Raw genomic sequence first — 16,287 nt, 5'->3', positions numbered from 1 at the left:
CATCTGCTTTGTGTACATGAGAGGTCGCCGCTGTCCTGGGTGAGGCTGGTGGGATTGCAGCCATGTGTTTCCCCTCTGTAACTTCGCCCTGGTCCGTTTACAGTGGTGATGAGACTGGAAGGCGTGTCTGTGAGCGAACATATCAATATCACTATTGGGGTGCTTCATGAGAAGTACCGAGCCCTGCAGTTTCATTTCCACTGGGGGAACCTCAAGGGGAACGGCTCGGAGCACACCATTGACGGACACCAGTTCCCCATGGAGGTAAGTGGGGAGAGGTGGTCATGCCTCATGGGAGTTGTAGTTCATAGTTGCATATTGCTGAGAACTCCACCTGTTGCTGACAAAGATAATGATTCAGACTGTGCACAAGACCCCAGATAAATGTGTATATCTTAGGTTCAGCAAACCCCTGGTGAACCCACATCTCTCTGGATTTTGTGTTTGGCAGAGCTGGTTGGAAAATATCCTCCCCTGTCCCCCTGGAAAACTTCAATGAAAAAATGAATGAAATTTTAATGCAGCCTTAAAACACCAAAGGGGCTAGAGCCTTAAAACAAAGTACCCCGGCGCTAGAGCACCCACGGAGAAAAATTAGTGCCGGCAGCTCCCTGTGGCCTTGCCCCGTGCTCCAGCTCGCCTCTGCCTCCTCCACAAGCGCGCCGCTGCATCCTGCTTCTCCCCCCTCCCTACCAGTGCTTGCACCGCGAAACAGCTGTTTTGCGGGGCAGGGAGGGAGGGGGGAGGAAGGGGAATGCGGCGCGCTGGGGGAAGAGGCAAGGCTGGGGTGGGGATTTGCGGAAGGGATCCAATAGGGGCGGGGGGGGAGCGGAGTTGCAGCAGGGATTTTGGGGAAGGGGTTGGAATGGGGGTGGGGCCAGGGGCGGGGCCAGGGCGGAGGTGGCGCGAGCACCCACCGGCACTGGAGAAAGTTGGCGCCTATGAAATACCACAATGGCCTGGAACAGGTCTCACCCTCCTTCTGTGTCTCTTTCTCTTTAGCTGCACCTTGTTCACATGAACACCAAGTACAAAACCTTCAACGAGGCCAAAGGGCATCCGAATGGGCTGGCTGTCCTGGGCTTCTTGTACAAGGTACGTCAAAAACACCCTGCCCCTGGCTTGCACGTTCATGGCCAGATTCCTCCAAGTGACCCTGAGGAGGTGGCAGAGAGTAGCCTGCGTGCTAGGCCCTTTAATAAACAAAAATCCCCTTGATTGTGTTGAACTGGCACATGGCACCATGGCATCAATCTAGAGAGAGACCCTCAGGCTGGGGCACGCAGGCGGGACATTGCCCGGAGAGTACCCACTCTGGGTCTAAAGACCCTTGACGCTGCCAAGTCAGCCCCTTTAACCAGCACCAGAAATGGCACTTTGCCTCCAATGCGGATGGAAACATTCCCGCAGCACAGCCACGGTGCCCTGGGGTCTGATTGCCACAGCTCAGGTGTGCTGCGAATCCTCAGTTCGCAGGCTGTGTGTTGCCAGGCCTGAGAAACACGTCTGTGGCTCGCTTCAAAGTCACTGCGTTCACTGTACCCTAGCGGTAACTATTGGTTTAATCTCTGATTTGAGATTTTAATTTACCATGTAACTGCTGCATCGAGTGCTGGGGAACAGGGCAAAATGCAGCCTCTGTGCCTGGTGCATCCGATGGAATGCAGCAGGGAAAGGTTTGAAATTCACCCCAACGGAAGAATAACCCAAGAACGCAAACCCTCCGGACAGAGTAGAAATCACCACTGAGTTGAACTGCCGCTAAACCGAATGTGGCATCTTGAGGCGGTCATGGGGGTTCCCTGTTTTTGTAAAGCAAATGGACAAATGTGTATTTTAACACAGTCTGGTTCACCTTGCTGTTGGGAGCTGCCTAGAATGTAGCCAAGTTCTCATTTCGTTCAAAGGCTGTTCCGTCCCGAGAGCTGCCCCATTGCTCATTCCAGCGCCAGGACACTTAGCGTGCGGAAAGTCACACATTTCCATTTCTGAAAACATTCACCTTCTGGCTGGCATTGCAGCTCCTAAGAACCATGTGCTTTTTGCTGCAGTTTGACGTGCCCAAGAGTGAAAAACGACCTGGAATGCATAAAGAGGGTCATGGTGTTAGATGGACCCTATTGATCATTTCCTTCTAGAAAGAATAGGCTTTAGCACACACTTAGCCTTTTCTGGATTGCAAGTAACGTTCCAGACTCAGTAAAGCACTTGAACGCTGCAGGTGCATTTCTGTATCTGAGTTTTGATCATTGCAGGTTTTGGTCCATTAATTATGTAAGTTACGTTTTCCATACACCGAGTAACGACACACTTATAGTCTAAATTACTTCTGATTTGTGATTAAGAAGCAGCAATAAAACAAGAAAGAACAAAACTAAAGTCTCCAGGAGAGAGCACAGTGTGGGTGTCTCTTCTGCGGCTAATGGAGCCCAGTAGATTTTTAGAAATGTAAAGGTGCAATGCACAGAAGACAAAACCTTCTACATTACCACATGTGATGTAACAGAGATCATCAGCCAGTCAGATTGCTCTCTCTGTCCAAAACGTTTTATAAACCTTAAAGAATACTATTGAAAGACTAAAAATAAAGGTTAAGCAGATAGGTAGTGGGAGGTCAGCTGGGAGTTTATAGGTTTGAGAGACCATTGTTGCAGCTGGGGCAGTGCTCTCTTCCCCTGCTCCCCTGGATATGAACTGTGCAAAGCCAGCGTGGTTGGAGTCCGGGTCGCATTGTAACCAGCTCTCCAAAGTACAGGTGAATGGTGAGGGCTGAATCAGACTTGTTTCAATCAGTTACATGATATCCCCCTTCCGACAATGGTGTTAGCAGCTGGGGATCCAGATGCCTGCCAACACCATTGAAAATAGCTTTCCTGACTGCCCATTATGCTGCTTATGAAAGAAAGTCACACGCAGTGGCTTAAGGGTTCTGGGAAAACTTCAATTAACTGACGTGGGAGTGAACCTGTGTGGTTTATATCAGTGCAGCGTCATTTCTCTGGAGCTAGGAGTGTGTGTGAGACATAAGGGAAGAGGAAAGGAGTGCAAATGTTTACGTACAGTGACTGCACTTAGAAAGCTGCCTCTGTTCTCGCCATGGGGAGAACGCAAAGCATGGAAAAAAATCTTGTTAATAATAATAATAAACCTTGCGTTTCTATAGTGCTTTCTGTCCACGGACCTCAAAGTGCTTTGAAACACTAGAGATGAAGGGGGATTATTATTCCTTGTTTATAGGCAGGGAAACCGAGGCCCTGAGTAGCAATGTGATTTGCCCAAGGTCACCTTGTGAATCAGAGGTAGCAGTATAGAAATCGAACCCACGGCTTTTGACTTGCAGTCCTCTGCTATAACCAGGAGACCACGCTTTCTCTCAGCCTTCTTGGCTTCGTTCTCAGCCCAAAAAAGAGAAGTGTTTTGGTCCCCTGCTGCTCTCTCTCTGCCTCTTTGCTGGTAGCTATGACTGAGTTGTGTACCGGAGGTGAAAACCAGCATCGCGTCTCACAAAGACGCTTAACCCACCAGCTATCCAGGCAGCACACCGGGGTGGGAGCTTCAAGTCTCCTGGTGGCCTCCCTAGTCACCTACTTTGCTGTTTGCTGGGATAGGATTGTAATCAGGAGGTTGTCTGGTTCAGTGATCTCGCCCGCCCCGCAGAGGAGCTTACGATCTAGCAACCTGAGATGGGTTTTGTCTTGTGATCAGAATGGGATCCTTATCCCATCATAGCCGTCGGCTGCAGTTTTGTCTGCAATACATGGCTGCTGGAGTGTTCCTCCATTAAGCTGTCACTCAAAAACATACCGAATCTTGGAGATTTAAAAATACGCCCCCACCCCCATTCCGCTGTAGATCAGGGCAGAGAAAGGGCAGTTTTGACTGACAGCTTGAGCAGACAGCATTAAACTACTGTTTAAGAACTGAAGTTGACATCCCGGCTTTCTATTGTACTGCTTCCCCTTGCAGAATAGCAGCTCGCTGTGGGCATGGCTTAGGGAGCAGCTGTGAAATCTCCAATAGGCGTGTAAAGGAAGTTTCAAAGCATCCTCATGTGGGAAATGTCACTAAAGATTCTCCGGCATGTTTCATAAGAGGTGGGTGGTAACTCCAGTGCCGGGGCCCCATTCCCCCTTGGTATTGACCTCAGTCTTCTGAGAACTCCTGCAGCGTCTGTAGGACACCGTTATTCACTGCTGGGTAGAGTTGCTGCGTGTCGCTGAGCAATGATTGCACACACCTTGCAGGTGGCTGAGTTTCAGTGAAGGTGGACGTGAGCCAATTGTATAGTTCACACGTTAGTTTGTAAGCACTTTGGATCCTATGAGATTAGCAGGTGCTATCGAAATAAAAATCTCCATCATTGTCCAAGGTGGGGAAGCACAGCACAAGCATAGGTGTCCAGACACTCATCGCTGTCCACAAGAGCTGCAAACGCACTCGGGTTCTGGGGGACCCAGTTTTTGTCTGGTACCATTTGGACTCCCCTGGTAAATAGAATCCTTGAGATCTGCCCTGGGCTGGTCGTTCATTCTCCCCCTGTAATGCTTGGCAGGTGTCGGATGCTGATAACTCCAATTACAACACGATTGTAGCTGGCCTGAAGAACATTTCCCGTCAAGGTGAGTCCTCCTGCTCCTCTGTCATCTCCACTCCAGGGCAGGCAGAATAGAGGAGGAGAGGAACCCGGAAGCAGGAGGGAAGGGGATAAGCAGGGGCACCAGTCACTGGTTTCAAGGACCCCTTGACTCATTTCCATGCCACAGTGTAACTGGGTTGTTCCCGGTGGGTTAACACAACGTGGGCACAGGTGTGTTACTGCCATCAATCTACATGGCCTGCCTATTGTCTAATTCAAGGATTCTCAAAAGGGGCTGTTCATAGCAGAGCATCAGTGGCATTGAGCTTCCTGGGGTCCATGCATGGTGTGGAAAGTCTGGAACCCAGGGCCAGTTCCGGGCTGTCTGAGCCAATGACCCACTGATGCCGTGTTGGGTTCTCATTCTGTGCTAGGGGAGGAGCCATGCCTGATGCCCTTCTGCCCGTGCTCACATTGTAACCTGTTGACTGACTTGTGGAGGTGCAGTGAGGGCAGCCTCCACAGGGTCTGCCAAGCAGAGCCAAGATGCTGCTGTTGCACCTGGCAGTCTACCATCTGTGGTGGCAAAGGATGCAAGGTGTGAGGCAGGGTTGAATGGTGCCCGCTGTAGCTTTAGAAATGTCAGCTCTTCCAAGCCATCCATCCCCCAGATGGGCTTTTATGATGATGGATTTTCATTCTCTCTCTCTCTCTCAAGGGGATTTTGTGGATTTAGCATCCACATTTTGCTTGAACAACCTTCTTCCCAGCATGGCCAAGCTGTCCAAGTACTACCGCTATCAGGGCTCCTTGACCACCCCGGACTGCGCGGAGGTTGTCGTCTGGACGCTGTTTGAGGAGCCCATCCCTATCAGCCAGTCTCAGGTAAAAGTGCATCACAGTTCTGTTGTAACTACTGCTCTGGTGAATCCAGCAGAGGGTCTTCAGTATGCAGAGGTCCTTCCCAATCCCAGCTCGTGGGCAGCAGTTCAGGGAGCAGAGATACTGCTCAATTTATCTCCTCTTACCATCCGTGCCCACTGAAATACCACACAGGACCATCTGCTGCAGGTGCTGGACTTGAAACCCATTCCAGATGGGCACAAATAGCAATTTCACGTACATGTGCTCCCAAGGGAAATAGCATCCAAACAACACGGGCTTTGCAGTTCTCACCTGGTGCATCTCCTCCTGGGGACGATACTCTGCATTATTCTGTGTCAGAGCTGGGCAAACAGTGGGGAGTCACCCCACTCCCCCCCGGCGTTCACACTCTCATTATCTTTGAAAATAAGAGTGTGGAGTTCCTGCTGCTGTGATTAGTAGTGTAATATTATTTGCTCTTCAGTGAGTATTGGGCAGTTGCCAGTGTACCAAATTGTCAGGAACACTGTCGGGTTGTGTCCACAGAAGATGGCAGCCTGTTACAGCTCTCAGGCTTGGTCTACACTGCGGGGGTCGATCTAAGTTATGTGACTTCAGCTACGTGAATAACGTAGCTGAAGTCGACATACTTAGACTGCTCACCGCGGTGTCTTCACTACGGTGAGTCGACTGCTGCCGCTCCCCCGTCGACTCCGCCTGCGCCTCTCGCGGTGCTGGAGTACAGGAGTCAATGGGAGAGCGCTCGGGGGTCGATTTATCGTGTCTAGTAGTGTAGACATACCCTCAGTTGTTTAGTTCATGCTTCGAGCTCTGGAGGCCCCAGGTCATTTTCACTGTTTTGTGCCGGAAAGTGAATACAGTTGTTTCTTCTCCTTGATTGGATGACTGCAGCAATATCATGTGCCTTATGTAGCCACTTTTCGTTTTATTTCTTAGATTGAAACAATAATAAATCACTTGCACAAGAAGCTCTAGGGCCCTGATAACTAACTAGTTTTCTAGCAATTTAATCAATCATGACCGCTAGGCAACATTAAAAAATCACATATGGATAGCGCACGTTGCCTGCCAGCGGCAATCCGCAACCAGGAACAGGAACAAATTAACTAAGCCAGGCAGTAAATCAAAGCAACAGAAAAGCTGCTCTCCACCCCCAGACTCTCCAGAAACATCCTGGCAACCTCCCCACCAAAACCCTGCCGAATAAATTGGGGATCAGTTGCTGGCAATTCCCAAAAGTGAGCTACATTTGTCACAAAGGTTGTTCAGAACAAATAGTTCAGTCAGCTGTGCTTTGGGTGCACTGCTCTGCTGCACTGGCATGTTCCCTTATAGGACCACTGGGCAAAGGCTGTATGGGCAGCGGTGTCCCAAGATAACATGCTGGTTCCCTTTCCTGATTCCAAGAGGAACAGGCAGACTGGTGGAAAGTCCTCTTTTCCTGGCTCAGTGCTGCTCTGCAAACCCAGCTTCCCTGAGGCAGGTGCTGCCTGGCCAGCTATGTGCGTTGCAAAGCCATCCGTTGGGCCTCAAAAATAATGAGATTGGCTTAAAAATCATGAGATTTTACAAAAATTATGATCTGAGGTTCATTGTGTTTGACCTGCTGGTTTCTAAGCTGCTGGGTGCACTCAAGTCCTGTTTTCGAGGGTTTCTCCACAGGTGTGAGAACTAGATTAAACTTTTTTTTTTTTTTTACTTTACTGGAAGCCGAGATTCTCGTGGGATCACTTGACTCCAGGAGCTGGGTCTTTAAGAAAAATGCCAAGTATCAGGAGCCTTGTCCAAGAGTGAGCAACCCTGAGTCACAGGGAAGCATGGGGATGGATTTTGATGTCTGCCTAGGCCCCACTTTAGCAAAGCAGTTAAGCATGTGCTTAACCTGAACCATGTGTTTAAGTCCATCCCTGTTCAAGAAAGTACTTAAACGTGTATTTAAAGATGAGCATGTGCTTAAAATCTTTGCTGAATCAGGGGCCTGAAAAGTATTTTGACTGAACATAATGAAGTGGCTTGAAATCTCTCTGTCTCTCACATCTGCAGCTGAACGCATTTGTCAACACAGTTCACTTCCCGGCCAATGGCACCGGCACCTCTCTAGTGAAAATGACCAACAACTTTCGACCACCACAGCCTCTCAAGAACCGAAAAGTCTCTGCGTCCAGAGATGCCACAATCAGCCGCAGTGCCATGCCCAGCATCAGCCTCCCGCTCCTTCCTCTGCTCTTGGCTCTCCAGATTGTCCACTTCTCAGGCCCCTCCTAAAGGCCCCTTCCCCGACTCCCTCCCTTCTTTGTCATGAATGATTCGTGATTATTTTATGATGTCTTCATATCCGTGATTCCACACTGTGATCATTTTCTAGCCACAGGACTGAAAACGACGAATGAAATGAAAGCAGATTGGCAAGGGGTACATAAGAACGGCCATACTGGTCCAGACCAAAGGTCCATCTAGCCCAGTATCCTGTCTTCTGACAGTGGTCAATGCCAGGTGCCTCAGAGGGAATGAACAGAACATGCAATTCTCGCATGATCCATCCCCTGTCATCCCAGGCTCTGGTAGTCAGAGGCTTAGGGAGAGGCAGAGCCGGGGGTTGCATCCCTGACCATCTTGGCTTATAACCATTGATGGACCTATTCTCCGTGAAAGTCTCTAATTCTTTTTTGAGCCCAGTGATCCTTTTGGCCTTCACAACATTCCCTGGCAATGAATTTCACAGGTAGACTGCGTTGTGTGAAGAAGAACTTCCTAATGTTTGTTTTAAACCAGCTGCCTATTAATTTGATTGGGTGACCCCTGGTTCTTGTGTTGTGAAGGGGTAAATAACAATTTCTTATTCACTTTCTCCACGCCAGTCATGATTTTATAGATCTCTAGCATATCCCACCTTAGTTGTCTCTTTTCTAAGCTGAACAGTCCCAGTCTTTTTATACCTCCTCATATGGAAGCTGTTCCATACCCCTGATTATTTTTGTTACCATTATCTGTACCTTTTCCAATTCTAATAAATCATTGTTGAGATGGGTGACCAGATCTGCATGCAGTATTCCAGGTATGGGCATACCATGGATTTATAAAGTGGCATTATGATATTTTCTGTGTTATTATCTAGCCCTTTCCTAATGATTCCTAACATTGTTAGCTTTTTTTGACTGCTGCTGCACATTGAGCAAATATGGTCAGAGAACGATCTACGATGACTCCAAGATCTTTCTTGAGGGGTAACAGCTAATTTACGCCCCATTGTTTTGTATGTATAGTTGGGATTATGTTTTCCGATGTGCATTACTTTGCATTTCTCAACATTGAATGTCATCTGCCATTTTGTTGCCCAGTCACTGGGTTTTGTGAGATTCCTTTTACAGCTCGTCACAGTCTGCTTTGGGCTTAACTATCTTGAATATTTTTGTATTGTCTGCAGACTTTGCCACGTCACCGTTTACCTCTTTTTCCAGATCATTTATGAATATGTTGAACAGCACAGGTCCCGGCACAGATTTTGGGGGGACCCTGCTATTTACCTTTCTCCACTGTGAAAACTGACAGTTTATTCCTACCCTTTGTTTCCTATCTTTTAACCAGTTCCTGATCCATGAGGAACTTCTCTCTTATCCCATGACTGCCTACATTGCTTAAGAGCCAATGGTGAGGGATCAAAGGAAAAGAAATGTTCATTGCTAGTTTAAAAAATAATAACTAAGACCTTGATTCTGCCAAGACTTTCACGTAACTTTAAGCACATGAGAACTCTCATTGAGCTCTCCCATTCCTCACCTGCTTAAAGTTAAGCATTGGCGTTGCAGGACTGGAGCCTCACATCCAGTAGTGGCATATTGACAAATGTGACCCCTTTGGTTTTGCCAGCTGCGCTATACTGGAGTGACTGATGATATGACACACACAGTGCTTTCCCTGAATGAGAAGAAATTTTTAACTGATGTCAGAATGCAATTGTAATAAATCTGGAGTTCTTACATCTCTGGTCAGAATCACCTGGCTTTTTGTTGGTTTCCATTTGATACTTTGTGTGTCTCCGCGGCATCCTGCACACGGGGGTTGCCCCATTTGGCTCTAGTGGATAGTCAATGTTCGAGGTCTTGCAGGGGATGTTTCCGTTAGGAGGCAAAATCAATTATATGAGTCAGGTTTATTCTTGGGCATGATCTTGTTTAGTGACCAAAAATGTGCACAAAGTCCTTTCCCCCTGAACACAGTAGAAACAAACAGCAGCAGAAATTCTTGCTCAGAAATCCCCAAGTCTCCTCTCCCCCTCCGCCCTCCCCACAGTGACCTCTGTGCTCAAGAAGCCCTGTCTCTGCCCAGGGTCAGGCTCAGAATTGCTTCTCCAGGCTTCCCGCCTCTACCATACTCAGGTAGCAAAACCAACATTCTATTCTCTGGGTTTGCAACCAAGGAAACCCCTCAGTCCACATGGTTTAGCTCTGTCCTGCCATGTGCCTTGGGCGGTCCCTCCATTTTTTATAGGTGTCTCTTCTACATAAACAGGCTTAATTGCCCTTCTCCTTTGAGTCTGTAAGAGTGCATGGCACATCCATTAACTTTATGTGGGCCTGGGATAATCTTTGGATCAAAGACTCACCCTTTAGCACCTTTCAACTGAAGAGGGGCTTGGGCCTCCCCCTCCCCCACCCCTTACTTTGATGGATAAAAAAGCCTGGAAGATTTTAATTTTTATCAAAATGTTTTTTTGTTTTTGTTTTGTTTTTTCCCCATGAAAATTCAGGTTCCCTTCCTGGAAGGCTTGGTGGCCTTATCTAGGCCCCTGGCACCTAGAGCACTAGGAATTTGTCATCCCCCAGCCTTGCCATAAACAGGGCTGGATTTTTTAGCCTGCGTTTCAAAGCACAGGCCAGAGGGTTAGATGGTACTTGAGTATTCTCTCGTCGGAGACATGGAACTGCAAGCAGCTGAGTCCAGGTGTAGACCCACACATCAGGGAGGAAGCACGGGGGACACCATCCACGGATGGTTTGTAGCTTCTGGACACTCCCGCAGGGTGTTCCTCATGGGCTAAGTGTTTCCTACGGGTGATGAGGCATGGGACTTTGAGTTGAAGGGCCCGATTCCTCCTCTTGTTTACACCAAATCTATTGACTTAATTGGAGTCACTCCTGATTCACACTTGTCAGTGAGAGGGGAATCCAGCCTTTCAGTCTCCTCTTAAGGCACTGCCGAGAGTATAATACAAATTGGCCGTACCAGCCTTCACCTTGTGTTTTATTTCTGTCAAGAGCGACATCTCCACGTGGTGAATCCTCTGGTCTGGCAGGGGAACGCAGTTGGTCGCCTGCTAGAGGAAACTATTAAGGCTAAAATGACTGAAATGCAATGAAAGTGTACCTGCCAGACCTGCTCTTCTGTTCCCCGTCGCCCTTCATTGCTAAGGACGGGGACTAGCGGTGCCATGGGAGGGGGGGGAGGGAATTGGGATGTTCATCATTTATGTGCTGAAATTTCAGACTTTAGTCTTGTCCCTTCCTGAATTCTGGAAATAATAACTCAGATCATCTTCTAAGAGAGGAAAGAATGGGCGGGAAGGAATGAATAGAAATTCTGTTTATTTTTTAATTTCCTGTCCTAACTAGCACTGTCATGCCGTAGCAGCTGCTGCTTTCGTCCCAGAGTTTAGTAGTGAAAGAAACCCGGAGTATAGTTCGTATGTCAGATTTGCAAACATGTTTGGGGGATCCTTCAGAGTGACAGGTACAATGGCTGGGATTTCCCTAACAGCCTAAGGGAGCCCACTGACTTTCAATGGGATTTGGGCAACTAAATCCCCAGCTAATAAACATAAGATTATCTGCATCCCTGGGTCTCTCTAATAGCCCCTTTCCTGTGCACTCCCCGTAATGGAAATGTCAGAGATGTTTAGAGCAGGAAAAGACTATTGAGATAAAAATCGCCTGCCCTCCTGGGGTTAACACGCAGAGGGCTGAGGTACCTGGCTCTTTTGCAAAGAGCGAACCTGATCTCAGGAGCCTGAACTTTTCCTTTTATTCTCAGTAATTGCAGGTTTAAATTTAGAACCGGAGAAAAATGAATGGAGTCTAAAGTTAGCTCTGGAAAAGGTCAGTCAATTTTAGTGCCTATAACCCAGTCCCCTGCATCCACACAGGGCTTTCAATTGAGCCTTTTCCCTGGGGAAGGGCTTTCTCTTTCACTCCCTGCCCATCGTTGGTTTTCCCCGTTCAGAGAGCTCCGTTATTTATGGAGGGGCAGCAGTCGGCTCTAAAAATGCCCGTTTTCAGAGAGATGCTTCCGAGCTTGAATGCCTGAGTTAGAGACCTCTAGGGCTGAGGCTGGTGGGTCCGGCCCAGGTAAGCTTCCTTTCTTTGCATTTTAAAGTCTGAGTTCCAATCCTGGCTTAGGTCCCAGATAGAATGAGTCTAGAGGTCTCGTCCGAGCTGAGTGGACACTCAACCACTAGCTGCAAAAAAGTCACAACGGTGCTGTGTGGGGTTATTAACTAACGAATATACATGCAGCGCTTGGAGATCTTCCAAGGGAAGGTGCTAGAGAAGTGCAACATATTAACAATCAAAAGGGCAAGATTTCCTAAACTGGATGACTAAAGTTAGGCAGCTACATCCAGATTAAGACACGTAATAAATTGCTTGATTTTTCATTGGTGCTGAGCACCCACGGCACCAGGGACTTCAGTAGCAGCTGCCGGGTCCTTCTGAAAATCAGGCCCCTTCTTGAGGGGCTTAAATATGGATTTCTGCACCTAACTTTAGTTGCCCAACTTTCAAAATGGGGACCACTGGTTATACATTGGTTAAAAAGCAGATTATCCAGAAGAATGAGAGGGCTGCCCCTTCAAAGATCCCCTCCCCTAGGCAGAACTTTGGTAAAAGTAGAGGAAGATAGGAATTCATTTGGCCATGGCTGCTTACTCCTTGATCTAAGCGTAAGACAGACAGACAAATAGACGTGGGGGTACGTGGAAATGATGAGACAATATTCGTGATAGGCAGTGGTCGCTGAACACTAGTGGCTTAATGCTTATCAAGTTTTTTGTAGGCATCCCGGCAAAAGAGAGTTTTGCAGAAGGAGTTGATGGAAGATAATGAGGCAGCTTTGTGGATGTTTATGGGGAGCCCCTTCCAACTGTGAGGAGCAGCGTGGGAGAAAGCACAAAGTTGCTTGTTTGAAAACGTAACAAGTAGCTAATCGAGGATGGCATCAGGGGCCGATCGGAGGTGAGGGACATCTTGCAAGGAATGAAAGCTGATGGGGGATAGGTGGGGACTAGGAAGGGTTTGAAAGTAGGGGGGAAGCCAAGTAGCTTATGTTTCATGTGCTAGAGAAGGGAGAGCCCGGGGAGGGATGCAAAGAGAGGGATGACCCAATCAGTGACAGGCTATGAAAATGATCTTTCCCGTGCTGTTTTGAAGACAAGATTGTATTTGTCAAGGGCAGAGAGAAGAACGTTGCAGGAATTGAGATGTGAGATGAGAGCTTGGATGAGAATTTTGACTGTCTGGATGGATAAGAAAGGCTGTATCTTATAAATGTTGTTCAGAAAGAATCAGCAAGGTTTGGACGTAGCCTGGACCTAGAGAGAGGTCCAAGTCGAAGATGACACCCAGGTTACAGGCCTGAATGAGAAGCAGGATGGTGGTGTTGTCTTTAGCAATTCAGAAAGGAGGTAGCAGGGAGGACTTGGAAGAGGAGGGAGATGGAGAGTTCTGTTTAGCCATATCGAGCTTGAGTTGATGGCTGGAGATGTCAGAGACCGGCCAAGATTTTAGTTTGGACAGGAGGTGACAGGTCTGGAGTAGAGAGGTCGATCCATAAGTCTTCAGCATACAGATGGCAGTTTAATGTGTGTTTGAGGATGAAATTACCCAGAAATAAGCCCAGAGCCATAAGAGAAGGGGACCAAGGACAGAGCCCTGTATTTGGTTGATAGTGGAATATTTAGCAGTAGGTGTCCCCCCCCCCCCCCCCACATTTTCACGTGTGCAAAGACTGATAAAATGTATCTGAACATTCCTGTGACATACATGAAGTTTACTGAGAATTATAAAAATGCCATAGCCAAGGAAGTTTTTCTGAGCACCCCCACCTGCCTTTGTCACTGAAGGTGTCAGCTGTCTTAGGAAAAACATAGATTACATTTAATGAGAGTGCTGTGACATTTCAAAGAGCAGTCATTGTGCGACAGCGGGAGAAATTCACTATTGTCTACAACGTTCCAGGAAGTTCTTCTTAGTGATTACTGTGATGGGATCCCTGGGGTGCAGCCTGGGACTGTGGGACCGCTGTGCCCCCTTTACTCCCCAACCTGGGCTGTTTCTCACAATGCTTTGCTAGTGACAAGCAGCAAGCCCCTCCAGGTGCTGTTATCAGCACAACCGTATGTGGAGCTTCACACCCAGCTAGATTGCATGGAATGCTCCCAGAGCCACTCATGAATCACACAAATAAAGGCACCAGCCAAATCCCCACAGCTCCCAGCCTTGTACCTCAGGAATATAAAGACGAGCAGTGCAAATGTATTAATTGCTTCACCACTTCATCGATGGAAAGTGGATATACCCCAGCCTTTGTAAACCTGAGCAAACACCCTTACCAAACACTTCAGGCAAACTCACTGGTAAAGATAAACAGTTAAACAAATTTATTGACAACAAAAGGTAGATTTTAAGTGATTATAAGTGATAGGCAAAAAGTCAGAGGTAGTTACCAAAATAAAATAAAACGTAAGCATGCCATCTACACTCTCAACCCCATCAGACTGGGCAACATTTAGATTAAGCAGTTTTTCTCACCCCACTAGATATTGTAGTTCAGAGTACACAGGTTTCACCCTTGAAACCTGAGCCAGTCTCCTCTCTTGGAGTCTTCAGTCTTCTGAGTGTCCTTGTTGCTTGCAGCATAGGTGGGGGAAGGAGAAAGGCCCGGCAGGTGGCCCCTGTGTTCTCTTTTATACCTTTAGTCCATGTGCTTGGAGAACACAAGTCCAGGCATGTCTGGGGGGCATTGCTGAGTCCCCCGGCAAGGTTAAGCAGTTCCCCTGGGCTGGCCTCATGCAGGTGAGTCCTTGACTTTTAACTCCCTTGCTGGACAATGGCTGGTGATGTCTGTTCAGTACCCACCTGGGCATTGGTTACCTCTTCCCTTGTCATGGTCTCTGGAGAGCTAGGATCTGGGCGCGTCCCAAACCCACAGCATATTTTAGTGAAAACTATACAACATAATTCTTATACCTTCATATGCATTGATGTGATAGAACAATGGCTTTCAGCAGATCATAACCTTTCCCCTGATACCTCACACGGCCTGCTTTATATGCAATATCACAATTATATATAGATGTGGAATACGAGGGTTACAGGGTGCTCCCCTGAGGTACAGAATGTCACAATTACCTCTATTGAACAGTGAGACACCCAGGCCCTACTCCTTCAAGTGGCTCCATGTATGGGAACCGCTGAGTGCTGCAGGATCCTGTGCGCTGGGGTTCTTCTGCATGGGACAGACATCTTGCAGGAGCAGGGCCTTAGTTAGTGAGGGCAGAGATGGATTAAACCTATAAGGTGTCTGCACCAACGTCCAGTTTGTGTTGGGAACTGCAGGTCGTATTCTGGGTACGGGCTTGGTTCTACCCCCACAGGACCTACATTTGGTTCGGATTGTTTAAAACACAGAATGAGTCTCTTCCATAAGTAAATGAGGGAAACGCAGCAGGTCAATAATGGCAGAGAACACTGAGCAACTGCCCGCCCCAGAGTCCATCTGTGAAAACCATTCCACCCACGTCGTAAATCTTTTGGTCCAAGGGAACGGAACGTTGTGATCACAGACTTTTGTCTGGCACCAAGAGCCTTTGCTTTGTGGCTCTGTGGTCTTCTGCCATTAGTTCGTAACTACAGGATTTTTATTGTAAAAGAAAAGGTTATTTTTTAAAATAGTATTTGTTAAAGGGCATCAGGAAAATCTTCTGGGACGTGAGCACATCAGCAAATTCTACCTTCTCTTTTTCTCCCATTTAAAAAAAATTGAAATAATAGTTAAAGTAAATAAATGCTCTAGCAGAACTCTGATTTCAATAGCCTGTAAGGCAAACTACTCTTCTTCTACATAGGTAGGACATATGACTTATGGCACTGGGCTAAATCAATAACTATAATTTAATAACTTCAAAATAAATAGCCGTCAGACAACAGGCAATGGATTAGGGCAGGGGCTCTCAACCTTTCCAGCTACTGTACCCTTTCAGGAGTCCGATTTGTCTTGCGTACCCCCAAGTTTCACCTCACTTTAAAACTAGTTGCTTACAAAATCAGACATGAAAAGACAAAAGTGCCACAGAACACTAGTACTGAAAAATTGCGGATTTTCTCATTTTACCACATAATTATAACATTGATTGGAATAGAAATATGGTACTTACATTTCAGTTTGTAGTATATAGAGCAGTATAAACAAGTCATTGTCTGTATGAAATTTTAGTTCGTACTGACTTCGCTAGTGCTTTTTGTGTAGCTTGTTGTAAAACTAGGCAAATAGCTAGATGAGTTGCTGTACCCTGTGGAAGACCTCTGTGTACCCCAGGGGTACATGTACCCCTGCTTGAGACCCACTGGCTTATTGTAGTAAATATAAAGATTAATTTTGTAGGCCCTGATTCAGCAAGGAACTGAAGCACATACCTAACTTTAAACATGTAAGTAGTCCCATTAAATCAAGCTCATACTTATTCATATGCTTAAAGTTACGCATATGCGTCTGTGCCCTGCTGAATCAGGGCCAAACCTAGGTTAGTTTCATGCAATTGTTGCCATAAAAATTGC

At 47.2% G+C, this 16,287-nt stretch overlaps 1 protein-coding gene across 1 annotated transcript in view; it reads left to right on the top strand.

The window, feature by feature from the left end:
- Positions 1–9,440, top strand: part of LOC128824654 (carbonic anhydrase 15-like) — a 28,379-nt gene extending 18,939 nt beyond the window's left edge. Inside the window, exons 4-8 of the mRNA XM_054006416.1 lie at positions 104–264; positions 1,003–1,095; positions 4,553–4,619; positions 5,295–5,461; positions 7,505–9,440. Coding sequence (XP_053862391.1) covers positions 104–264; positions 1,003–1,095; positions 4,553–4,619; positions 5,295–5,461; positions 7,505–7,726 — 710 coding nt within the window. The 3' untranslated portion in view covers positions 7,727–9,440. The remainder of the gene's footprint in view (positions 1–103; positions 265–1,002; positions 1,096–4,552; positions 4,620–5,294; positions 5,462–7,504) is intronic.
- Positions 9,441–16,287: the final 6,847 nt, after the last annotated feature.

This window comes from Malaclemys terrapin, chromosome 16 (assembly GCF_027887155.1).
Source record: "Malaclemys terrapin pileata isolate rMalTer1 chromosome 16, rMalTer1.hap1, whole genome shotgun sequence".
Lineage (NCBI taxonomy): Eukaryota > Metazoa > Chordata > Testudines > Emydidae > Malaclemys > Malaclemys terrapin.
The sequence above is the reverse complement of the archived record's forward strand: the minus strand, read 5'-3'. Positions and strand labels throughout refer to the sequence as shown.